This window comes from Fringilla coelebs, assembly GCF_963513975.1.
Source record: "Fringilla coelebs genome assembly, chromosome: 2".
NCBI lineage: Eukaryota > Metazoa > Chordata > Aves > Passeriformes > Fringillidae > Fringilla > Fringilla coelebs.
Window position 1 is genome coordinate 102,483,472 of NC_140029.1, and position 26,490 is coordinate 102,509,961.

Sequence of the window (26,490 nt, forward strand, 5' to 3'; positions counted from 1 at the left end):
TGTGTTTCTTTTAGATTACTCCAAGCAAATTAAATATTGCAGTTGTCAAATTACTTCAGTCGAGTTTGTCAAACTGCTACTTGAGCATTAATATATTTTTTAAAATCCCCAAGAAATAGAACAGAAGTTTAAAGCTTTGCATTAAAACTTCTGTAGTAATTATTGTGAAAGGAATGAAAAAGGTTTCTAGAATATTAGCTCTGTGCAAGTCTAAATAATGGATAGAATTAAATTTTATTTGTAATAAAAATAGAATTGAAGGCAATAGAAACCACATGTAAAGTTGCAAGTGATTGCTATTGCCTAGATGTTCACACACCTAATTTACTATAATTCTGTATATTGAAGGAGTATTGCCATGAGCAGCCATCCTTCTCCCCAGGTCCTCTGTTCCTTCCAAAAGACAGAGGAGGGCTTGTTCCAATCAATTGTTTATTTCTGTGAAATTCAGTAGTTGTTTGCAACATGGAGCCTCATCTGAAATGAGAATTTGGGTTAGTGTGAGGATGCTGTTGCCTTATTTTCAAGCAATATGATTCTATAAAGCAATGCACATTTTCTGTGTGCTAATCAAATCTAACACTGTATCTTCACTGACATCTGAACATCTACTATTTCTGTAGTGTATTGTTAGGAGTTGGTTGATATAATTCTATGCTCAAAAATTAATGTGCTTTATTTTAAATTATTGCATACTCATGCATACGTTTAATGACACTGCAGCCCAATCTGCCTTGCCCAGAACTTTGGGCATACAGCTTTCCCTCTTCCATTTGGTGGATGTAACTCAGTGGTACATCTGATTGTGTTACTGTTCACAGTATCATGGAGTGGGTCAGGTTAGAAGGGACCACAGTGGGCCATCTGGTTCAAACTCCCTGCTCAAGCAGGATCATCCCAGAGCACATGGCACAGGATTGCATCCATGGGGTTCTGGAATATCTCTAGTCAGGGAGACTCCACACCCTCTCTGTGTGATCTGTTCCAGTGCCTGGTCACTCAGGCAAGAATTTCTTCCTCTTGTTCAGGTGGAACTTCCTGTGCATCCGTTTCTTCCTTTGGCCTCTTGTCCCATTGCTGGCCCCCACTGAGCAGAGCCTGGTCCCTGCTCTGACCCCTCCCTGCAGACACTGACTGACACTGATGAAGTTCCCTCTCCCTTGTCTCTTTTCGAGGCTGAACAGCCCCAGCTCCCTCAGCCTTTCCTCATAAGAGAGAAGCTCCATCCCTTCATCATCTCTGTAACCTCCACTGGACCCACTCCAGGAGCTCCCTGTCTCTTTTGGACTGAGGAGCCCAAAACTGGACACAGCACTCCAGATGTACCTCACCAGGGCTGAGTAGAGGAGCAGGATCACCTCCTTTGACTTGCTGACAATGCTATTCCCAATGCATCCCAGGATCCCATTGGCCTCCTTGGTCCCCAGGGCACTGTTGGCTTCGGGAAAGTTTGTTGTCCACCAGGACCCCCAGGTCCTTCTCACAGAGCTGCTCTTCAGCAGTTTGGCCCCCAGCCTGTGATGGTGCCCAGGGTTATTCCTCCCCAGGGCAGGACACTGCAGTTCTGCATGAAATCATCATATCCTTGAGTCTTCAGCAAGGCCTCTGTGTGCTTATCCACCGCTCAGGCACTTGGCTAAATTAAAGCATTAATAGTTGCCAATTACTTTTGTCCTGAGAAAGTTCAGGTATGTGCCAGGCTGGTCTCCAAAAAGCTGCAAATTTATGTGACTTTCACTGCAGGATTTGTGTGTGACACTGCTGGGAACTGAGACTTTGTTAAATGAAAATGCAGATTTTGTATTTAGGGTTACCATTTTTGCAAGGTAATTTTGGACGCCTCTAGAAAATGCTTCTGTTAATTTGCAGTCCTTAGGGTGTGCTAGGGAAGCATAAAAATAACATTTTTCCCCCTAGTTAACTAAGTAAGTTACAGAAACTAGTTACTATTTCCTAGTTGACTAATTGACTTCAGGGCTTCAGATCAAAGGCACTGAAATACAGCGAGGAATTTACTGTGAAATACACATCTTGGGGTGGTATATAGCAAAGGTTTGTTTGTTGAATTCTGCCTTTTTCCTATGCATTGGGTGTTGGTTATTTTTTAAACTGACTTTTTAATTGTAAGCCTTAAGGGCCACTTCATCAGCTTCCTGAAATGACTCTACTCAACAGTAAACTTGTAGTCATTTCATTTTGATCAATTAACCTGTTATTGCATCCTAATAGCCATTGGACCATCCTGATTCTTTCATATAACACAGACTGTAGTTTTTTGTAGGCTGTAGACAAGTGGGCTTTAGGGAACTGATTTATGCCAACTGAGTCATGTGCTTTCACAATCCAGTATATGTTCAGTATATACACTTCTCTAAAATACTATGTACTTTTCCCTTTAAAAAATATCTTTGAGAGGGTTTGGGGTTATTTAATTGCAACATCAGAATTCTACAGAATTACAGTGATTTTAGTCTAATAAATCATGTTACCTAGCACCTGAGTTTCTGACTACAGATGCTGTGAGCAGTGTTCATTTCATAAGCATGTAAGTTTTTGTTCTGCTGTTGAATATGAAAGAATCTCTTTGGTCAGTTATGTCCTTGGGAAAAAAGACTCTTCACCCAGTTTGATCTGACCAGATATTCTGGTGATGATGAATCATCTTGTTTCTTGGCTGATAAGCTCTACTTGCTTATCAGCCTTCTGGGCTAACATGAATTCATCTGGCTGATGAAATGAGGATGCAATGAAGAGGCTGCAGAAGCAAAAATAACTGAGCTGACTGTGTTGATGTTAGCACTGTATCAATGGAAATATTCTCAAATGCTTTGAAACAAGGTGATAGTGTAATTTGTTTTATGTAGAGCACCAAAGTATTTCAGAACACTTCATACCCTTTCCCTACTGCTATGAAGATGCAAAACATAGTTGTCCCTCCCTGGCCCTCTAGTTCCCTTCCTGGAATTAGACCTGCCAACTCCTGACTTCATGTTGCACCACACAAATCTGCAATGGGTCCTGCAAGTTTTATTATGCTGAGGTTTTCATAAACAAATATATATGAAATCAAAGGCTGGAGCTCCTTTCCAATGGCAAGTTGAAAGATGGTCATAATTTGAAGCACCATCTAGAAACTGTTCCATTCTCTGCAAACCTGCCACTCGTTCACAAAAGCTGCTAGGAGTAGCTAGAGGTTTAATAGGATGAGATGTTGGAAGTAAAAGTAATATTTCTTGCGTGTTCATTTTTTTTCTTTTCCCTTCCAGTGGGCGAGTTTGTGAGTGATGCTCTTCTGGTGCCAGACAAGTGCAAGTTCCTTCACCAGGAAAGAATGGATGTGTGTGAAACTCACCTGCATTGGCATACTGTTGCTAAAGAGGTACATTCGTCTGTCTTAAAATTTCCTGCCTTCCTTCTTTAAAGTTTTGTCACTCTTCTGAGGATGATTTAAAATATAGCAGCGACATGGAAAACAAAAAGCAATACTTTCAAATGTTTGAGTGAGAAGCATTTTGGGATTTTTTGTAAGGTAGGAAATGGGAGTCAGAGCACAAGAGAGACCATGACTGAATACTTACCTTGACCTTTGAACACTGGCCCTCTTTCATAGCGCTATTTTTTTCTTCAGACTCACTCACAAACTCACTGTGCTTTCTGCTTCCTCCATTTTCCTGTGTTTGCACTGGAATTAAATGCCTAGGATTTACCTTGAATCATTATCCCTGGTGGATATCCAGTATTTATAGTGGATATTGGTATGCCAGATGCCCACAGAGATCAAACAGGCCTCAGGGAGTGCACTATGTGAAATTCAGGAGAAAAGGGTAGGAGAGCTGATCCAACAAGGACTTGCCACAGGCATTTTGCAGGCACAGAGTTTTTACAATTTAACAGTGCTTTACTGAAAATAGAAATAAACTTTGTGTTACAATTGCTGATGAGTTTTGGAGTTTTTTCCCCTACATAGAGAGATTTAGGAATAAAAACTGAGATGAGTTTCTGGTGAGGATTTCTCATTGCTGGTTTATTTTTGGAACCTCTTAGTTTGTACGTTGTTCCACCTTCTGGAGATGAAATTTGAAATGGGATCAGCAGCTTTTCAGACTTTCAGTTCTTGTTTGAATTATACTTAAATAAAACATGTAAGGCACCAACCTGCACACAAAGGAATTCTAGTTCATTTTGACTACTTGCAAACTTGAAATGTCAATGGCCTGGAAGGACATCATCACTGTGCAACACTGAACCATTTTCCTTTTTTCATCTGTCATACATCAGAATATCTTTAAGGTATAATTATACCCAACTGACTGTTTTCCATACAAGGGTAGGAGGTGCTGTACTGGCAGAGGTGTCAGACCAGACACAGCGTGTTTCCAATGTAAGAGGTATTTCAAATGTTGATTTACCTTGAGGCAAAGTTTTCAATAGCAGGATTGGGATTAACACATCAAATAATTATTCTGTCATCACGTTTTCTGTTTATGAGGCAGAGCCTGTGAGGATTTTAGACAGGAAGATTTTCTTCTGGGTAAGATTGATAGGAGAGCTTGTTGCTTGCAGTGGACATGGGTAGGGAGCTGCTTACAGTAAAGTAGTGGATACAAGTGTGATCTTCCTAAATCGTGTTTCAAATTTCAGAGATGATGCAGTTCACCAGCTTTAACTTCCTAGGGCAGTGTGTTAGTCCCTTCATATTTTCCAAGGTCTGTGAGATTTTTTAGTCTTCCTCCATGCCAATATTGTTGCTGCTTTTTTTTCCCCTCTTTTCTTCAGTCCTGTAGTGAGAAGAGCATGAATCTGCACGACTATGGCATGCTGCTGCCCTGTGGAATTGACAAGTTTCGTGGTGTGGAGTTTGTCTGCTGCCCCTTAGCAGAGGAAAGTGACAATCTTGACTCAGCTGATGCTGAAGATGATGATTCAGATGTCTGGTGGGGAGGTGCAGATGCAGACTATGCAGATGGAAGGTACAGTGACTTTGTACCCTTCAACTTGTTATTAAAATGCCAAAAATCTGTCTAAAAGACCTTGGCAGAGTCTTTTAGAAGAGTCTATAGAAGAGTCTTTGTGCCTTATACATGAACTTGCATTTACAGTGGTTGAAAGCATCGGTGTTCTACTCCTTTTATTTTTAGCTTTCTGCAGTAAAGGTTATTGTTAAAAGATACACTTTTAAGGCACTCTTTCTAGTGCCTTTATAATTTCTTCAGCGAGAATTATTGCCATATTTATAACAAAAATGCCTAAATTCATATTATTTTTTACAAATAAATGACAAATGGTGTACTCCTAAGATGCTTCCTGTGCAGTCCGGGGTACTGCAGCAGGTATCAGCCAACATAACCAGTGGCCTTCATTCATAATAGGCATTAGCTGTGTGCTAATTATTATTATATAGATATAGATGATATAGATATAGATATAGATATAGATATAGATATAGATATATAATAACAATATATTATATTGTTATTGCCATAAGAATATTTTTCTGCTGACAGTTAGTTTCTAAACATGATCTCAAAGAAAATGTGCTTTAGTATCTAGCCTTTGACTGACTTGTTAATTTGCTGCTGTTGAGAAGGAACATGGAGCTTTCCTTTGCAAGGCAGTGATGGGTGAAAAGATACCATCCCTGTCCTTACCCTTCCCATCCCCTGTGCACATAGGTTTAATTTTGAGCCAGAAAGGGGTTATAACTGTGTTGCAACACTGAGTGGTAACTGAGTGGTCTGGTGCCTTTTCACATCACTCTCCTGAGCCTGTCAGAGAGCAATTGGAAGAGCAGAGTACCACAAGTCATGTCCTTGCAACTGGATGCCAGGAACTTGCAAAGATGGCTTTCTTCACAAACTAAGATCAATGTTCAAATTCTGTTTGTGCTCCCCAGGCTTTCATCACTTCATACTGTGCTAATGCAGTGTTTCTACTTCTTTTTTTGTACAAATAATGCACAAAATCTTAAACTTGGGGCTGATTGCAAGTGGTTTCAAGGAGTACCCAGAAAATAAATGGGGACTAAATTATGTGAATAGTGCAGAAAGTTAATAGGTCTGAATTGTGTTATGTTTGGACTTGCTAGTAATCTAGATGGAAACAATTCAAAGAATAGTACAGAGATGAAGGACAGAGACTGAATTGCTGTAATGTGATGCAATGAGGGGGCATTAAGACCTAGAATAATGAGAACATATATAATGGTGGGCAATTAAATCTTTCCTGACAAAGCATTGGTAAGTGTTGCAAGGTAGAGTCCTTTGTGAATAATGGAATGAGTTTAAAATAAATACTTCCCAATGGTAATTTCCAGTTTTCTGTCATACACAGGAGTGAATGGTCAGACTGTTTGATTCAAAAGCCTACATCAAAAAACTTTGTATATTCCATATTGATATCTTTGGACTTTCTTCTGATTTGTACTTCTAACAGCTATCAGTGTCACTATTTATAACCCTTTCAGTAGGATTTGTAAATCAGCTTTTGGGCTTTTGCTGTGCCATTTCTGTATATGTAATTTAGATTTTGATTGGGTGTTTAAATGTTCTCTCATTCTAAGAAATGAGTGCAGACTGTTTTCTAATGGAAATGTTTGGTTTTTTCATTATATAAACATTATTCACACAAGATAGATCTATCCTATCAATCTATCTTAAATATCTATTAAATATATAGGTAACATATTTATTATATATGTACACACCTATATATAAAGTACATGTCTTATACATACAGGATCAAAGATACCAAAATTATTTTAAATAAAAGAGCTTACAGGGTTATAGAGTTCTTGTTCGTAAGGCAAATATCTGCTGCATTTCTGTCCTTTTTGTGTTTTTCACTGAACATTAAATTTACTGTTGTAGTCCATTTTTTCTACATAAGGCAGTTTAATATCTGAAGAGTTGAGTTCAAGAGTAACTTCATAAATTTTGTCTTCTCTAGGAATGGGAGCTGTAATTGCATTTCAGTCCATTTCTGAAATTCCAAGCAAATACTGTTTTGGGTTTTTTTTTTTGCCCTCCCCTCCCATAGAAGTGCTTGCAAAAGGAAAATGAAAGTGCCCTTCTATGGGGCACTTGTCCTTCATCTGCAGATGAAGAGCCAAGTAATTGGTAGTTCTTTTAGAATGACTCACTCATTTCTTGCTGCCTCTTAAGCCAAGTACATTTAAGCTGTGTGTATTGCAGCTAGAAATACTCTTGAATTTTAGCTATATATATATGTATATATTAAAAAGAAATTATTACATAGCAGTATGTGGTAATTCAAATATTTTGTGTGTGTATATTTATTCATATCTGAGCATATGTTTGTGTGGCTATCAATACATATATGCCTTAGTCCTAAACTGATTGTGAAGGAGAAAGGAAATGTAAGGTAGGAAAGCACTTTGCTAATGCTAAATTGCCAATATTCTCTGCTATTAAAGCATGTCTGTTTAAAGTGCTTACTCAAGTCTACATTTGTCACCTTACATGGGTACTCAAGTCAAAGTGAAGGTGACATGTTTGGGGTGGAGGTAACAAGCTGAAAAGCAGATGATTATATTCTTGTTTCTCAAAAATATGACAGAGCAGATTCTAACAAATGTGGGTGATCTATTTTGAGATTTTACATTTATTTTATATGTCAAGCTATCAGATTTAAATCTTAAAATATTTGCATTTGTGGTTCTCAGTGTGTAGGGGAAAGCACATTGCAGCCATTTGGTTAATAAATGCCCTATTTCAGACTGTTGTGTTTTCACCTCCAACAGTTGTCCCTGAGGCTCAGTATTTTTTTTTTTTGCTTTGTCAAGGGTGCTTTCTTCTCCACAGGGAGAAAAAAAGCTCAGCTGCATGTTGTAGCAACACTGTTAGAGGGGATGTGGAGGTAGCTTGGGCTGCAGTGCCTCACAGTTGGGTGTCCTTCCCACCCAATATCTGACCACCACTTGGGTCTGGATATAAAAAGATGTGACTTGCTTGCTGTGGCTTGTTGGCAGTACTTGGAGGAAGGTTGGAGGGTGTGTTTTGGTGATGTGTGTACCCATTTTATTCATGAGGCCAAGAGGCAGGATCCCCCTGTGCTTTTTAAATTGTCTTGTCATGCTCATCCTGAAATAGTTTTTAACTTTGACAAAGAGGTCACAAGCATTTCTCAGCAGTGGAGTTCCTTGTTGCTATCATCACCTTTAATTAAAATTTACCTTGAACTCTGCCTGAGGGACAGTCAGATGTAGGTGCTGACTTCCAGTATAACTGCAGACTCTTTCCCTGAATAGCTACAGCTCAGTCAAGTGACCTGCAAGCTCTGGCTGCTCTTGCAGCTCAGCACAGCCTGGTGGCCCTCCTGCCTGTGTGTGGGAACTAGCTGGAAGCTTTCGTGTCCTTGATGTCCAAAGCTGAACATCTTTAGGAGTGATGGCCAAGCTGGAAACTTCCAGGTTTTCTCTACTGTTTTGGCTTGAAAGACAAGTATCTGTAAGGAAGGCAAGAGCCTCCCTTGAAATGGAAAATGTAAACCACTTCTTTTCTAATTATTATAATTTTTGAAATTAAGGAGGCTCTCAGGCAAGGATATGAGAATAGGAATAACAGTTTTTTATCAGTATATATAATAAAAGCTAATAAACAACAATAACAACTACAGCATTAACAGCAAACAGAACCAGCAACCCAGTGAGAGCCTTCTTGGCTGCAGTCACTTTCCTCTTTGGGGTAGTGATGGTCAGAGCTGGCAGGGGTGCTGGTGGCTCCCGGTGGGCAGGGTGGGTGTGCTGATTCCCCCGCGGCTGCAGGCGGGGGCTGTGGCACAGCTCAGGGAGCACACGGTAGTGGTGGCTTGCCTGAGACGGATGGAAGAGAAGCTTTTGCTTTGTAAACTCCCTGGGGCAGTTGGTCCCACTGCCTCAGCAGGACACTCGGAAGCAGCAAGCTGGGCTGGCAGGATGTCAGGCAGGGGGTGGGGGGCTGCAGACCAGCATAAAATTCATAGCAGTGCTGAAGAAGCAACAGGGGGGGCATCATGGCAGCTGGGCTCCCTTCTGCCGAAGGCTCCAGGAACAAACCATGGCTCCTGGCTGCAGAGTAAGCACATTCCTCGCCTCTGGTCCTGTCCTGACCAGGCCAAGGGCTACTGCATCAATGGTCTCTTGCTTGATCTTGGCGAAGGCTTGTGGCTGTTCTGGGCCCCAGTGGAACTCATTCCTCTTGTGGGTAACCAGGTGGAGAGGGCTCACGATTTGGCCGTACTTGGGAATGTGCATTCCTGAAAAACCTATGGTGCCTAGAAAAGCTTGTGTTTCCTTCTTGCGGGTCAGTGGAGACATTGTGGTGATCTTATTGATAACTTCAGTAGGAATCTGATGCCATCCATCTTGCCACTTTACTCCCAGGAATTGGATCTTTCAGGCAGGTCCCCTGACTTTGCTCTTCTCAATGGCAAAGCCAGCTTCCAGCAGAATCTGGATGATCCTCTCTCCTTTCTCAAATACTTCCATTGCCATGTTCCTCCACACAATGATGTCATTGCAGATGAATGATAAGTGGAGATGGTGAAATTTCCAAGCCAGTTTTTAGAAATCAAGAAAAATTTAAAGAGGGACCAAGTGGGTTTGCGCCCCTTTTTAACTTTTTCTCCTGTGTAAATGGGAACAAGTGATCTTTCATGCAGACTCTTCTGCAAGGTACTTTAACCATATCTATTCATAAAATATACCTGGGTTTCCCCCAGGGGAAAGCTACAGTATTATTTTAAGTCTCTCTTGTGTTTCTGGAGGCCAGGTATTTTGGGGAGAAGGAAACAGGGAAATCATTCTTGTTTGTTTAGAGGCTTAACTCCTAGTAGAGTCAGGTTTGTGGCATATGAAAATTTTATCAACATGTTTTAACTTCTTAGTACTCTGTTAAAAAGGAATCATGCTGTCTTCTGTTTTGCCAAGGTCGCTTTCAGAGTTGTAGTAGGCAAGATAATATAAAATGAAATGTTAAATGCTTGATCTCCAAAATGAGTTGGAGAAGTTAGCTTCACCTAGAAGGCTGTTCAACCACATGTGGTGCCATGAGAAAGATTCACTGCATGTTTACATATTTAAAGATCATTTATTCATTAGTAGTAAATTTCAAGTAGAAGATCAGAAACAAACCTGAAACCTTCCCACAACAGAGCATTAAGCTCAAGAAATATTTTGAAGGCAACAGTAGCAGTAGCTGAACATATATTTTTTGACCTATTGTCTGTATCACTCAGAACAGAACTAAGAATTATTCCAGAAGATTCTTGACATATCTTAATCCACCAAATGCATTGTCTAGTCAACTTCAGTATTCCCTCCTGTTGTCCAGTGGAAGTGCCCTTTCCATTCACATAGCACTTGTAACAGCAAAAGGAGAAACTCTGCAGTCAGTAATTTGAGGTCAGTTCAACACTTGGTAGTCCTTCATGAAAGGCATGCAGGGAATCTCTAGACAAGCTGTCTCCTGAGAGAGGCAGAAAAGTTCCTGAGGAACTTCCTTGCTCCTTTCACATCAAATAAGTGCATTTTGTGCAAAGTTGATCGTCTTTCAAAATAAAATTTGGTTGATGGTATCATGAAGTGAGCATGTTTATAGTATTTTTCAGCTGTCAAAATATGGGATGCTAATATTTTTTCCTTCTTTAGACATTTCTTACTTTTTGGGACATTCCAGAGCCCCAGATTCTTTCTTTTCTATTTAAAGGGAAGGGAGGGAGATTAAGAAACAGGTAACTTTTCCTTATAGAGATTTCAAATAAAATGTTCTCTCATATGACCTTGAATTTTGTTGCTGAGACATCATGATGATTTTCTTCATTTAGTGATGATAAGGCGGTAGAAGAACAAACAGAGGACGATGAGGAGCTAACTGTTGTGGAAGATGAAGATGCTGATGACGATGATGATGATGGCGATGAAATTGAAGAGACAGGAGAAGAGTATGAGGAGGCAACTGAAAGAACTACCAGTATTGCTACCACTACCACCACAACTACAGAGTCTGTGGAAGAGGTTGTCAGAGGTAAGTTCATCAGGCTTAGGTCTGAAACACTAATCCTCCTGCTTTGCATATTTGCACTTTACAACAAAAAAATGTTCCAAACAGCAAAATACCCAAAGCTGCAGTGTTGTTGTGCTTTTTGGATCCTGTAATTTACGTGTTTAATCTCCTCACCTTTCCCTTTCCCATTACAAATATTCTGTGGGGTTAGTTCTGCCACAGCCCTTTGGATTTTCTGACCTCCAGTCCTCCTGGTGCACAGATGCTGCAGGGACTGTCTGTCCTTGAATTGTGTTTGTTGTGTGTGTTGTTTACAACATTTCTTGTTCAGAAACAGAAGGGTTGATTTTATTTTAAAGTAGCATTAAATAAAATTCAGCTGTCCTATGTAGCAAATAGGACAGGAAAGTGTGTATGATTTATCATGCACATGAGTTACAGAAGGATATGAAGTGTCAGTTCCAAGCAGGAGGTAGCATGAGCTGCTTTGGTCCCTCATATTAACAGCAATGATGGGTCATTTTGTGTGATTCTGTTAGATACTTGTTTGTTATGTTTCTCCATGAATTAGTAATTCAGTAAAGTTAGACAAATTTAAAATAACTATGCACTTATTTAACTAAACTAATGAGTTTTAATGTGTGGGGAAGAAAGAAACAGGAAAAAATAGAATACATGGAGTGAGAAAGAGCTCTTATTTCCTAAAATTTAATTTTTGTTATATTTTTTAGTTCTTAACAGAACTGCATTTTAAAATTTGAATTTTACACTAGTTCGTGGTCAGCGTAGCAACATACTTTTTTTAAATGCCTCATTTCTCCTACAATGCATATTGGAATTAATTATCCTTATTTTTCTATTTTAGTAATACAGGTCAGTGTGGTGTAAATTTAAGTAAAATAGGTCCCAGTTCTTCTACAGTGTTTACATCTTTGCCAGTAAATGCTGGAGATGGTACCAGAAATGAGATTAAAGACTACATTTGCAGAGAATGGAGTTGTGACATGCAGGAGGCAGAGGGAAAATGATATAAATTGAGGTCATTGTGAAATGAGGGGGAAAATATCTGGCCTGTCTCCTCGTGCTTCCCTGTCCCCTGCCTCTGGGCATTCTTGGGACTCCAGTGGTAGTGGAGTCCCACATTTGCATGTGGCAGTGGCCCTTCCTCTCGAGCTTTGGTTCGAGTGTTTGTCAGAGGAGAGGGTGCTGGCTGCAGTTTATCATACCAGCATACAGAAGCATGCCCAGGGGATGCTTTGGGAAAAGCAGAGTTACTTGCTTATATTTTTCTGTTCAGTCTACATGGAGCACTAAAGCTTTGCTTAAATCACTAGCAAATGTTTCTTTCTTAGGCTGGCAACTCAGTCTTGTGTGTTTCTGTTTTATATAACTGTTGAGTGTTTTGCTTAGTTCTTGGAGAGCCCTTTCAGTGAGGAGGGGGTAGGAGGAGTTTATATCTTTAAACCAATTAAACATATTTCCATATGTGAGCTTTTACCCCCTGGGGATACAATGCCCTGTTTTCACTGGCAAATGAATATTGAAAGGGAAGAAAAAATTACAAGTACACTTGACTTTATTAGGATTTTGGATGAGTGGAAATGAGAACAAATTTGGTAGAAATGTCTCTTTACTGAGGGTGATGTTTCAAAGAGGTTAAGATTTATAGCTTTCAGGAAAGTAGCATACAATCACCTGAATATAAAACATAACATATAAAAGATGAGGTAAACTATTGAAACGACCTTTCAGAAGCCCATTAGAAATGTATATATTTGCTGATCATGAAATGATTGCATGCTGTTTTTCCCAAGTCTAATATTTCCCCCCTTGGGTAACTGTGAGGAAAGTATGCATTGGTTCCAGTGGGATGAGGACAATCTGTTACCAATACAAGTTTTCAGCTCAGTTCTGCCACAAGCCTTTGGCCTTCCTGACCTTCAGCCTTGCTGGGGCATGCATGGTGTAGGGACTGTCCTGGAGAGTAAGTGGTGTCTGACAGAGCTGCACTATGCAAAATGCTTGCTTATTTATTCAAGTACAAGTGTCCAGATGACATAGCCTTGATTCTTGCTTTTGCCTCCCTTCCTACACACAAGAGAGAGCTTCCTACAGGGTCCCTGTCCTCCTGGTGCAGGCAGCAGATCCAGCATAGGAACTTGTGTGGTGAGCATCTTGTTGATGCAAGTGTCATTGTAAATGAAAGAGATGGAGGGACCTTGTTGAGAACATATGTATTAAGAAGTGGTCTTTACTGTGGAGACACCCTGAAAGCCTCTCTAAAAGGATTGAAGTGTCAGAGCTTCATTCATGTGGACAGCCTCTGTTCCAGGCTGCCTTGCCTAATCACTGGTTATTAAACATCCTAGGATGCTCTTCACCACCCTTTACACCCAGTTTTATGAAGCTGTAACTGATATTATGTCTTTAGCATTAAAGAACACAGAGAGTGGGTTTATCCAGTTTAAGAGGAGCTGCTTTTCAAATGGACAGCTGTTGTAAAGCCATAAGTTGGGATCTAATTGTGGGCTGGTACTGAGCCATTTCTCTGCCAAATCAGTGGAATGGCTGCCATCAGCCATAAATAATTAAAAAGTGTAAATGCAGTCTTATACTTTAAAGATACTTGAGCTATTGTAGAATCAAATTTTCAGGCAGTTTTATTTCTGTGCATATTATAATGAATCGTGACCAAAATAGTAATAATAGAACCACTTACAAACTTATTTTCAGTGAAAAGGAAATTCATCTTTCCCAGAGAATGAAAAAGGTCCATTGGCAGGAGGATAGTATTTTCATTCTACAGCAACCACATTTCTATGTGTTTATTAAAAAATGTGAATAAACTTTCCATAGGGCAGTATTTGCCAGTATTCACTTTCCTACCTTTGTGAGAGGTGATCTTTACTCTGAATTCATATGGTGTATAGCAGCAGACCCAATTAAAGGTTTTGGGTATGCTCTTGCTGGGCTTCAGATGTTAAATCCAGATGATTGTGGGTCTGAGATTACAGGGATTCAGATGGTGAAATTAGTGTGAAATACACATTTTTCACCTCTGGTCTCCCCTCTCACCGTGGGGAGATGTTAGCATTGAGTTTGTGCTGAAGAAAATTTGGCTCTTGAAGCCCTGCTCTTGATTTTTGTCTCCATGTGGAGCAAGGGAAGTGACTGATGGCCAGGATTTAGGTAAGGGAGTGCTTTAATTTCTGCAGTCGTTGCCATGGTGTTATGGGTGTTGCAGAGCTGCTCCCGAGGATCCAGGCTCCCCATGTGATGGAGGCAAGCAGGAGCACTGCTTCCCCCATCATGTGCAGTTGTTTGGGATTTTGTTTCTGCTGTCCTTCTGCACAGGACAGCAGAAGGACACGGGAGGTGACAAGAAAAATCAGTCTTGGCATACAAAACCAGTCTTGGCAGCAATCTCTCTTGGCATACAACGAAGAATAAGCAGTTTTGGCTTAGTGCTTCCCATCAGAATCACAGAATCACAAGGTTGGAAGAGACCTTCAAGATCATCGAGTCCAACCCTTTCCCTAACACCTCACCTAAACCATGGCACCAAGTGCCACATCCAGTCTTTTTTTAAACACATCCAGGGATGGTGACTCCACCACCTCCCTGGACAGACCATTCCAGAACTTTATCACCCTTTGCGTGAAAAGCTTTTTCCTAATATCTAATCTATATTTCCCTTGGTGCAGCTTGAGACTGTGTCCTCTCATTCTGTCAGTTGTTGCCTGGAGAAAGAGCCCAACCCCCACCTGGCTCCAGCCACCCTTCAGGAAGTTGTAGAGAGTGATAAGGTCACCCCTGAGTCTCCTTTTCTCCAGGCTGAGCACCCCCAGCTCCCTCAGTCATTCCCCACTGGGTTTGTGTTCCCAGCCCCTCTCCAGCCTCGGTGCCTCCTCTGGATGTGCTCCAGCATCTCAAGGTCCTTCCCAAACTGAGGGGCCAGAGCTGGACACAGCACCCGAGGTGTGGCCTCACCTGTGCCGGGTACAGGGGAAGAACGAGCTCCCTGCCCCTGCTGTCCACGCTGTTCCTGGCACAGGCCAGGAGCCATTGGCCTCCTTGGCCCCCAGGGCTCACTGCTGGCTCATGCTCATGTCAGCCAGCACCCCCAGGTCCCTTTCTGCTGGGCACTGTCCAGCCACTCTGTCCCCAGCCTGTAGTGCTGCAGGGGGTTATTGTGGCCAAAATGCAGGACTCGGCACTTGGACTTATTAAACTCCATCCCACTGGACTCTGCCCATCCATCCAACCATCCAGGTCTCTCTGCAGAGCCCTCCTACCCTCCAACAGATTGACACAGACTCCCAGCTTAGTGTCATCTGCAAATTTACCAGGGAAAGGCTCAGTCCCCTCCTCCATGTCACCAATAAAAATATTGAACAGAGCTGGCCCCAGCACAGACCCCTGAGGACACCACTGGTGCTGGCCCCAGCTGGATGCAGCACTGCTCACCACCACTCTGGGCCCATCCAGCCAGTTCCTAACCCAGCAGAGAGTGCCCTGTCCAAGCCCTGGGCTGCCAGCTTTTCCAGGATGTGCTGTGGGACAGTGTCAAAAGCCTGTCATCATGGTCAGTCAGATCCCATTAGAGCAGAGCAGTGAGGTCAGCCCAGCAGCCTGGAACAAAACACGCGCAGCTTCTCCACACCCCTGCCAACAGACGTGGGGGAATCAGCAGCATAAACCTCACCTGCCTCCTCCAGCAGTGTAATATTGCCCTTTATCACTTGGTTTTACTTTCTCTAATTCAGCTGGATTTCTTTAGGCAGTTAGGAAACAATCTAAGCAGTGCTGCTTCCTGTGACATTTTGACTGTGTTTACTGTCTGGAGTTACAAGTGAGAGACCATATGGCGGTTTCATAGCAGGAGAAAAGTTGCCTGATGTTGGTATGGTAGGTCTTAGTGTCATGAGCCGTTTTCTCCTGAAGATTTTTAACTGAAAGACTTAAAATCCATTCAGTGACTCCTACTATATATTGTAAAGCAAGAGAGATCAACCCTGATTGCCAGAGCTGTCAGCTGGGAATTTTGGGACAATATTAATAGTGTATGCCACATTAATTGCGGGGTTTTTCCCACACTCCATAGCTTTGCCCCACTTTGACAGAATCATAGAATGGCCTGGTTTAGAAGGAACCTTAAATATCACCCAGTTCCAACCCCCTGCCATGGGCAGAGATGCCTTACTCTAGCCAGGTTGCTCCAAGGTCTGCCCATCCTGCCCTTGAGCACTTCAAGGGATGGGGCATCCACAGCTTACCAGGGCAAATTTTCATCTTTGAAAAGTTACCATCTTTGTACTGTAGTAGTAGTTCCCTGCTCTTCTTCATTGCCTTCAAGGCTATGCAGTATGCTTAATTTGAGAGGGACGATGTGTGATTGCATTTCATATCAAGAAAACATGATTGGTTGCTATATAAATAGTACACATTCATATAAATCCACTGGGGCTTTTTGCTGTGAGATCAGCATTCACAATGATCATCTACTGTAATATATGAATGAGAGCTGATAAAATTAACCTAATGGATTTGCATTTATAGCTTTTAATTAGACATTTTAATTTAAAGCACAGCTATTCCCCCATAACATAATACTTTATTATATGTTGTAATTGGTGGAAATATTTTTTGTAATCTGGTGATCTTGTTGATGGAGATGCAGTACAGTACTACCATTTTGGGTTGAGGGCAAAAATACTGAAATACTAAACACACTAATAGTGTTATTTTATGTAAATTGGAAGGTGGAGAGTAGTTTCATTTGAAATATATCCTGACACAAAAATTTACCAAGAATCTGTTTCCCTAAAGAAGATGTCATATTATTATATTGAAGTAGTAATTAATTGCAGATTTATTTTTCTGAAGATTTTGCTGTGTAAAAAGACTGGAATGCACTTTCAGGCTAATCCTCATACTCGCTGTCATGCTATGTTAGCAGAATTGTGATGTTATGTGGAAAGATTACCTTTTCTAAAACACATAAATTCATGAAACTATATTAGCCTAGATTTAAAATCAAGCTGGGTTTTTCGTTTGCTTTCTGGCCATCAGTGGTAACTTTATGGCACTTTAGTTCCAAATATAGTTCTGTTGTGCACAAGAAATAAAAAATATATTTTCACATATTTGTTCCGCTTCAGAATTCTAAGGCTTTGTATTCTAGCCAAGTATACCATTAATTTTTTTTTTAATATTCTAAATATGCCCTCACAGTAAACATTATAGAGAGAATTTCATCTTGATTACACAGGATGGAAATTACAATTAAGGGTATTTAACAGCTTTGGAGGAGCTGTCCTCAGTATTGCATTGAGAAGTCATAATTCTGCTTTTTTAACTTCTCTCTGTAAAAAGCATTTTAGCAATTGTGTAGCTTGTGCATCAACTTTAGTCCCAGTGCATGTGCCAGCTTCACAGCTGTCTTCTCCTAATTCCAAAAACCTCTTCTGAAATTAGCTCTTGTCTTTGAATACTCAAATTAAAATTTGGTTGCCTCTTCTAACCATATATTCAGAATGAGGAAGTTTTGTTTCAGTGAAATTATCTTCAAATATTGCCTTTTGATTGAATCATTGATTAAAAACAGTTATGCCTTTTTAGAACACAAAGAATATAACTGAAAGAAAAACAGTGCTATTACTCTTGCCTAATTTTTCTCAGCTAGTTTAAAAAATAAGGACTAATATAGGGGCATATATATTAATATCCTCAAACTATAGCTGAATTCCTGAAGATATGGAAGCCAAAATTATTCCAATTGTGATGTTTTATATACTAGTGCCTGAAGAAGGGGAGCATATAACTCATGATGCACATTTGAGAGGTTTATTCCTTTGACCTCTCTTGCCTTTATCAGTTACTTACCCTGCTCTTTAGCGAGATATAAATGGTAAAATAAAAGATCTGATCCCATGTACTTAAGCAACTGTTTGAGGTCCTCATTTAAGAGCTGTTAGGTGCTGTGTGATCGTGACACAGTTTGAATGGACAGTAAACACACACCAGTGCTAATGGCCTCATTCAGACCCTCAGTGTGATTTAGTTGTGTGTACTTGATTATATCAGCTTCCAACTTGCAGGGCTGGTAGTACAGAAAGCCTCATCAATGCAATATATTTTCCACTACCCTGGCTATATTTATCAAGACCTCACAGTATTTATAAGTCAGCATGGTGGTACCTTTCTTCTGTAGCATTTAGGTAAACAGGTTTCTCAGAGGTGTAAACTAGACATGGGAAACCAACTTCCAAGATGGGTCAGAGTTAGTAACCTAACTCCTCCTGTTGGTCCCTTTTTTCTTAGATCTCTTCAAATTTAATTTCTGATTTAAAGTTTGGGGCTGACTGCCAGTATTAAATGAGCTTAGTTCTCATGATCATGTAAATAAATTCAAATTCTGAAAAAATATTGAATAAACTTGATATTTACAGTTATAGAAATATGTAAATGTAGCTTTAATTATTCTCCCTGTTAGAAGTCCAGGTTTTATTTCCAATTTCTCAATCGAAAATGTTGGTAAGAATTTAAGTCCCATAAGGGGAAAAAAAACCATGGAGTTGAGATTTTGAAATAAAGAAATTATAATTTCACTTTGATTTGAAATTGGTTTCCTTCAAGTAGCAGTAGAAATAAATGGTAATGAAAAATTTAAACTGACATTCAGAATCATATTTTATATTTCCCTCTGTAAAAAGTGATGATCAAAAACATCAAAAATGTTTGCACATAAATTCTAATGAGCTCTACTTACAGCATTTTGGTAAATGAGTGCTTATGGAAGTACTTTGTATAAAGCCAGTATAAATCAATGTCCACATACTTAAAGACTGTATTTCCTAGGGCGCTGAAGTCTGTGCTTTCCAAAGAAAAAATAACATGGCCTGTGCCAATGTTTAATGTGACTGGTTAGTTTTCAGAATTCAAGTACTTAATTTAAAAGCAAATCAACAAGTTTTGCCGTAGCCCAGTCCTTCAGGGATGGTGCTTGCTTGGTTAGAAACAGCTCGGTTTGCCCTGACATGCTGGAATAAGTACAAGGAGCTTGGAATGGAGAAAGTTGACTTACATTTTCCTGATTATCTCAAAAGTAATTTGTCATGTCAAAGGTTTTGGAGAACAGAGGTATTGTTCTCCAAAACAGGTATCGTGGTTTAGGACACAGCCTGAGAGAAATTTGACTGTTGGAGTAGAATGGTTTGAAAACTCTGAGGCGTCTAAAAGCAACTGTTCATGAACCTGTGTTGTTGCAAAGGCTTGTCCTCTTTAATTGTATCCAATTTCTTGAAACTAAAGGCAAAAGTTTGTCTTTGGAGGGGGAAACATTGCATTAGTAAGCAGATGGGACTCAGTTTCTTTATGCTGAAAAGTCTGTTCTTTATTCACATAACTCATTTTTATACAGTTTTCACAGACCTCGTGTTTTACTCCGATTGGCTAGTAGTTTTCTTGCTACTCATTTCTTTGGTTAGCAATTGGCATTTTGCCTATCAAATCTCCCTAATTTTGGATTGTTTACATATCTTCTTATCTGATTCTCATGGGACAGATTTCTTGTTTGTTGCGGGTGCAAATTTATTTTTTTCTACAAGAATAGGTTTTTATGCGAACGGATTCTTATTCTTAAGATTTCTTCACCTGAGAACTTAGCTAGCTGCACTTAGAAGAAGTAACATGCCAGCTGGAAATTCAGCAGAGCAAGGCCTGATTTCATAAGGCCTTTCTTTTATAATACTTCTACCTGTATGTAACAGGAAGAGTAAGTTCCTTAAACAAAGCAAAGCTCATTGTTGATGCTGTAGTGCATACAAATTATTTGTGGTATCAAGTAAAACTAAATTGCATGTTTGCAAAAAATAGCTCATCTTTGCCTCAGTTTTCAGCAGCAGAATTAAAATATGAAGCAAAGACAGCTTTTAATTTTTTGATGAATCATTTAGCCTAACCCACCCACTACAGCAGTGCATGCTGCCTACCTGCTCCTAATATCTGCTGAAATACTCTAGTTCACCCTCTGCAGACGCTAATTGCTATACTTGGCAGCAGCAGAAGGAAGAGGAAGTGGTGTTTGGATTAATAGCCCAAGAAAACCTGTTAAATTTCTCATCTCAGCACTTCATTTCCCTAACTTCTCAGCTGAGGTGTTGCAGCTGAGAGCCAAATGCAGTGGCTTTTTCTTGTAAGGACAAGTGATGGATGGGGATATAGAGAGGCGCAGGAGGAGTATCTGGCCCACAAACAGGAGTGATGGGACCATTGTCCAGCAATAGAAGCTGGTTTAAAGATGTACCTTTGCCCCAAAGCAGGGGTGAAGGAATGCCACTCTGAGCTCTACAGAAAATGGCAGGCAGGCAGGGTAACATCGGGAAAGGGATGAATGACTGCAGTGACGCGTTTCCTAGACTGAACTGGCACCACACTTCCATCAAAAAGAGCAGGCATGAGACAGTAAACCAGAGCACTTCCCCCTCTTTCATTTAGTCTCCATTTAGGTCATAAACTTTAGAAGACAATGGAACATTTCTCTCTGTGGTGACCTAAATACCATGTAGGTCTCACCGAGGGCAGGAGGGTTGGCAGTGCAGGCTGGAGGGAAGGATGTCCCTCCCCTGATGAGTGGTGACAGGTCAGGCAGGGGGCCTGTTGATGGCCACAACAGTGGGCTCCAAAGCTTCTGGCTTGCTCTTTTTAATATGTTACTCTGTGTTTTACTGAACACTTGTTCAAGTGCATCTGCGTGTGTATAAATGACTTAGTTCAACAATGAAACAATTCCAGCGTCCAATCTCACAGAAAATTACCTTTGCTTTTGCACATTCAAACCTCTGTTGCTATTTCTGTGGGAGAGGTACCTGTAGGAAATTTCAGATTAAATCTGCAAACAGTTTCCAACCTGAAAACAGCGCAAAATAAATCAGTCTGTATAGCAAAACAAATATTTTGAGGGAAACCTAGAAAGGGCTTTCTGTGTGGCTACAGGCTAGCCCACAATCAGCATTAAATAAAGGCTGAATTGTTGAGACCTTTGTATTTTCAGAAACTACATTTCCTGTCAGTAAAAATTCTTTTGATTTCACCTCTGGTTTATATCAGAAGTCGCTATTAATTTTTAGTTTACATGTGACAGCTTTTCCAAGACTATGCAAAGCTAGCTTTTTGTCAAGATTTGACTGTATAATTAGGTGGTGTGGCTGGATTTGGTTTTAAAATAAATCAGGAGAATTACTTGTATACTAAAAATGATCTATAATTAATCATATGGTAATATACAATTAATTGTAGTTCATGTGCTGTGCAATTAATGATACTTATTTTGTTTTTTCTTCAAGTAAAAAACTTTTCCCCCTCATTTCTTCATACAGAAGTGCAGCATTTTTAGCACATCCTTGATGGTTGCATACTCTTGGATCTGTTTCTCTCACACTAAATGTATGCTTCCTGAAATTGACTCTTGACATAATTTGTAGTTAGAATATGTGAATAAGTTAAATGCATGTAAAATTGTACCTGTATTGTATATTTAAGGAAATGTAGGTTGTATTGCCAGTGACAATTGGACATTAAAATCCTGTTTATAAGCAGTGGTGCTTCTGAGGATAGTGAATTGATGGATCAGGACAGACACTGAAAAGCAGGATTCTTTGCAGCAAACATTTTGAGAGGTGATGAACATGCAGGGGATTTTCAGTGCTAGTGCAGTGATATTTTTTCCTTACCTTTCAACCCTTAGGAATGTGATTTCCACAAAATTCAAATTTATGCAGAGAATTTAAAAGCTTCCAGTTGAATGTGGCAGTTTGTTTGCCAGGTAGTGTGTGGGATGAAAGTAAAAGAGGGGTTTATTGGTTTAATATTATGTATATTTGAAGTTACTTGTGCAGCACATTGAAAGATAAAACTGTTTTTGTCTGTTTGGAACATTATTGCTAAAAGGCTATATGTTTACATGTGTAATTGGCTGAACTCCAAATTGCAGGCAGAATTTTCTTTGTCTTCCTTTAATTTGCGTGGTTTTGTTCTTCCCTCAGATTTCCATGTGTTGCAGAATGTAGGCAGAGAGCAGCTTACAGTGAACACAAGCACAAATTATCTTAATTTTTTTCCTGTAGGTATATTCACAGGGGGGGAGATTTCCTCCCATGGATGGTTCAAGCTACAGCAGTAATTTTATATATGTGAGCCCTAGAACTGTGAATTAAAAACCCTGTGCTGGGTGGCTTGCACATGGGAGTTTCTTCATCACTGGCTACATTTAAATAGGTGTCTGAAGTGAATTTGTTTTCCACTATAATGTATTAACAATTGTTTGTTTGTTTTCTTTTGTATAATTTGGTCAGGGAGGGTATATAGAGCTAAAAAAGAACAAGAGAAAATGTCTCCTACTTTAAGATGTTTCCTTTCGGGTACCAAGTAAGCTGCTTGGACAGGAATCCACCCAGGGCTATCGGCAAAACCCCCAGTCAGCTGGTGGTTGTACCCTTCTGGCCTGGAAGCAGATGAAATTCCACATTTGTTTCAGGGCAGCTAGAAGTTGCTAGAAACATAAGATACAGGCAGGCTAAGGAGAGTTTGTGGCAGGAATCGGTGACAGTTCAAAATTTACCTTCATTATCTCTGGGGAAGGGTTTCCTATTCCTCAAACACCACCTTGGTGCATCTCCTTCCAAAGCACCACCTCGGTGCACGTCCTTTCCCCGCCCGAGTGCGTGGACACAGAGAGACACCTAAGTAAGAAGCCAAGCCCATCCCATTCCCGTGCTAAATTTGGTTCCTCCGGGTCTCCTGTGAATAGAGGTGTGCTCTGAGCAAGCCGAGACCGGGCCGTGCCGCGCGATGATCTCCCGCTGGTACTTTGACATGGCCGAAGGAAAGTGCGCACCCTTCTTTTACGGCGGCTGCGGCGGCAACCGGAACAACTTTGACTCGGAGGAGTACTGCATGGCGGTCTGTGGCAGCATCAGTAAGTGCCCTCCACGCACGGCGCCCGCCCCGCTGGGCTCACACTAACCCCGGCCGCGGTCTGTCCGCGCTCTGCTCCTCCTCGGCCTCTTGCTAACCTGGAATGGTGGTGGGTGACTTCTGTAGGTGCGCTCTGAGCTGGGGGCTGAGAGCCTAACACCTCCTCCCTTGGGTGAGACCTTCGCACCCATCTTCTCTCTGTTCTCTGTCAGAATGTACTGATGTTTCGTGTGTCTGTGTGCACCTACCATGCATGTGCAGGAAAAAACACTAACTTTAGGGGAGCATCAGGTAAGTTTAAAAATAGCTGGTGTTTTTAACAGTATGTTAAAAATGTATTTCTCATGTATTTCTGACCTTTTTTTTTTTTTTCCCAAAGCTAAAAGGTATTAAAATGTGTATTTCCAGATTTGTTTGGTTGAATTCTTTGTGTGTGTTTGCAATGAAAAGGTATTTGAGTTTTTTGTTTCCCTAGGGGCTGTGGTGCACATGGATGTGAATCACCTCCCACTTAAAACTTTAAGTCAACCATATGCTGTAATGGCTGTTTTTGCTGAAAAAATGGTGTTTGCACTGTTTGAGAGTGGTGGCGTTCTCCACCATACACCATTGAAGCTGATAAATTAGGTGATAGTTTTATCAGATGGGTTCTGTTTTGGGAGCCTCTTGTACACTCTCCTCCCAATCTGTTTTGCAACTCCTGGGAGAGCATCACCTGACATTTACATCTGAGACATTAAAGAGTGAGTACATGTCTCACTGCCCTGTCTGCTCGCAGGACATGGAGGAGCAGAACACAAACAGCATCTCAGGGCTCCTTTTAATAAAAGGTTTTCCAAACCTGGCCTTGTCAGGAGCATTTTCAGTAAGCAGAAGGGTTAAAAATGCACACAAGCAAGTGTAGAGCCCTAGCAAGGGGTACTGTGTGTGTCATGGAGCAGAGGAGCTGACCTGTATTTTATTGGAGCTGAAGCAAGAGCAGTCCTGGAGCCAGGATTGCTGAACTGGTGCTCCAGCAGAATTTTATCTTAGCATCTTCTAGAGCTGCTCATGGCAAAGCTCCAGGGAAGGGATGTGGAGAAATCTGCCGTGATGGGAATGAGGAGAATACTTCATGAACTGTGATCAGCTCGTGCAACAAGGCAGAAGATGTAGTGAAGGGAGAGATATGTGCAGGAGGTTGGAGTGAGGTCTAATGTATTTACTGACAGAGGAACATTTTGAACCATTAAGTTCCTGTGTTAGGTGGGGTACTTCCAGAGATACAAAACATGATTTGTCGTTGATTGCAGCCTCTCTTTGGGACGATAAATGATCTCTTTTTCTCAGGAGATTCTTCTTTGTCTCATGGAAGTTGTTGTCTGGCTGGTGGTTGTCTGGGTGGTTTTTTCCTCAGATTCATTTCAATAAAACAATGACAAGAGTATTATTATTTCCATTATTCTCTTGGTTTATTCTGGAAGTCAAAATTTTTGGTCTAAGTAATTTTCTCTTTAAGGACAATGGAGTTAGGTTGAGTACTTGAGCTTTTTTGACTTTATTTGCACAATTCAATTGGATTTTTTATCTCCCATAGGGGTTTTTTTCTGCCTTTTTTTTCCTTCAGTAGTTTCTCAAACAACAGTTGAGTCTATAAGGATACACTTCCTAAGCTATTTCAGTTATATTTTATTTGTGGTTTTTAATGTTATGACAGTGTGTTCTATACCCCCATCTATACACCTGTATTTTCTGTTCCTGAAGTAACTTTTTCTTTTAGTTTCATTTACTGTTTCAGTCTCACCATGCAGTTTCTCTTTATTCTTCATGTTTTTGCTGAATAAAAATTGTAATGAAAATAATTGGAAGTGCTGAATATAACCAGTTTCATCACTGAAACAATGTCTTGTGTTTAGTACTAATCTAAAGTTACTGAAGGAGGTAGAACAGACACCATTTTTCACCTGAATCTCACAGAAAAAAAGAAAAACAGTGGAGAATAGTTTCCATCAAGGCCACTCTTGTTCTCTCCTGTTTTTTCCTCACGCCATCACCCCTAGTTTAGTCTTTGTATTTGATTTTTATGCCTTCTCCTTCCCACTTCATTATTATTAATGTATTTATTCCATTCTTTCTTTTCTCTCCAAAGTTCAGATTGTTCTTGCTCCTTTGTGTCCTATTAAAACAAAAGAAAAATCAAGCCTCTCTTAAACAGGAGGAAAGATGGATGCTAGAGCACATCTTTCCTTTATCTAGCTATAGTTTGCTTTTCAGGATAAACTATTTAGATTTTACAGAGTAATATGAAATAGTGAATAGCATTGGGTTTCTCTTGTATAGTGGGCAAAGGGTGGCAGTGTGGGATGTGAGTCAGATTTTCTGGTAATGAATTGGAATTGGACTGAACCAAAATGTGAGGATGTTCTGTTGTCACAAATACCCATACACTGTGAAATCTCAATACTAGTATCCTGAATACTTTCTCTTTTTAAAAAAAGAGTTTAGAAGAGCATGTTTTATTCTGCCTTCTTTCTCAGTCTCTTTGCCTTGATCTGGAAAGGTGGGTCTGTCCTGTCATGCAAAGCCCTAAACTCCCTCCATGTTGAGTGAATTTGACTGGTGCTCTGAGGTCTGATGGAAGTGATTTATCTGTAGGGTAGAAACTACTGGTGTCACATTTTTCATTTATCATTCAACTCCGTGGAAATTGATACATAATTGCCTTAGATGTAGAAGGCTATGAGGCTGATGTTACCAATTCCTTCAGCCTGTCAGATTAACTGCTCAGTCTCTATTGATTCGTAATAAAAATGTTCAGTACTGTCTGTGGTTTCCATTCAATATAATGATTCTAACTTCTACTGTGTGACTGTCCATAGTGGCTTCTTTGAAGTCATAGAATCTGTCAGGCATTTCATTTGGATTGAATGGCCTTAGAATGAATATATATTGACAAAAATAAGTGAACATACTGCAGTTACCAAAGGAAAGATTTCTGTCTTATACTAAAACGTAATCTATTGTATGAATTTTTTTACTTGTCTGTTAATTGTTGCATTTTAAACATTTTTAAAGTTACAGGAAATATATTTTTTTAAATGAGTGCTACCTTGATAGTATGTTAATGTTTAATTCTTAGCTTGGGAAGTAAAAAGCTGGGAAAATATATTTTCTTAAATGTACTTCATTTCTCAGACAGCTCTCCCAGCAGTTCCAGCAGCCGTCAGAGCCTGACGTCACTGGAATTCACTGTGTTTTCATTTGCCCCTCATTCAAAGTGGGAGTTAGTTGAACTCTTGTGGCACAGTCAGTTTTTGAAAATTTTTATTATTAAAATGGCCTTTTATAAATGGGTTTTTAAAATTTTATGACAGTACTGAATTTCTGTGCTCACAACAGAGGGAACCAACAGGGTTCAGTGTTGTCAGTTCCCTGTTTCCTTGCATAAACCCTGAAACTTAGTAGGAAGTTTAAATGATGACACATGTGGTTTTATTTTTGATCATTTTAGGGCAGTATCACAGGTTTTTGGGTG

The 26,490-nt window shown here is 40.2% G+C and overlaps 1 protein-coding gene across 1 annotated transcript in view; it reads left to right on the forward strand.

Annotated features, from left to right (window-relative positions):
* APP (amyloid beta precursor protein) overlaps positions 1–26,490 on the forward strand; it is a 193,833-nt gene that overhangs the window by 103,726 nt on the left and 63,617 nt on the right. The window contains exons 4-7 of the mRNA XM_084201337.1: positions 3,267–3,379; positions 4,777–4,970; positions 10,822–11,021; positions 22,810–22,977. Coding sequence (XP_084057463.1) covers positions 3,267–3,379; positions 4,777–4,970; positions 10,822–11,021; positions 22,810–22,977 — 675 coding nt within the window. The remainder of the gene's footprint in view (positions 1–3,266; positions 3,380–4,776; positions 4,971–10,821; positions 11,022–22,809; positions 22,978–26,490) is intronic.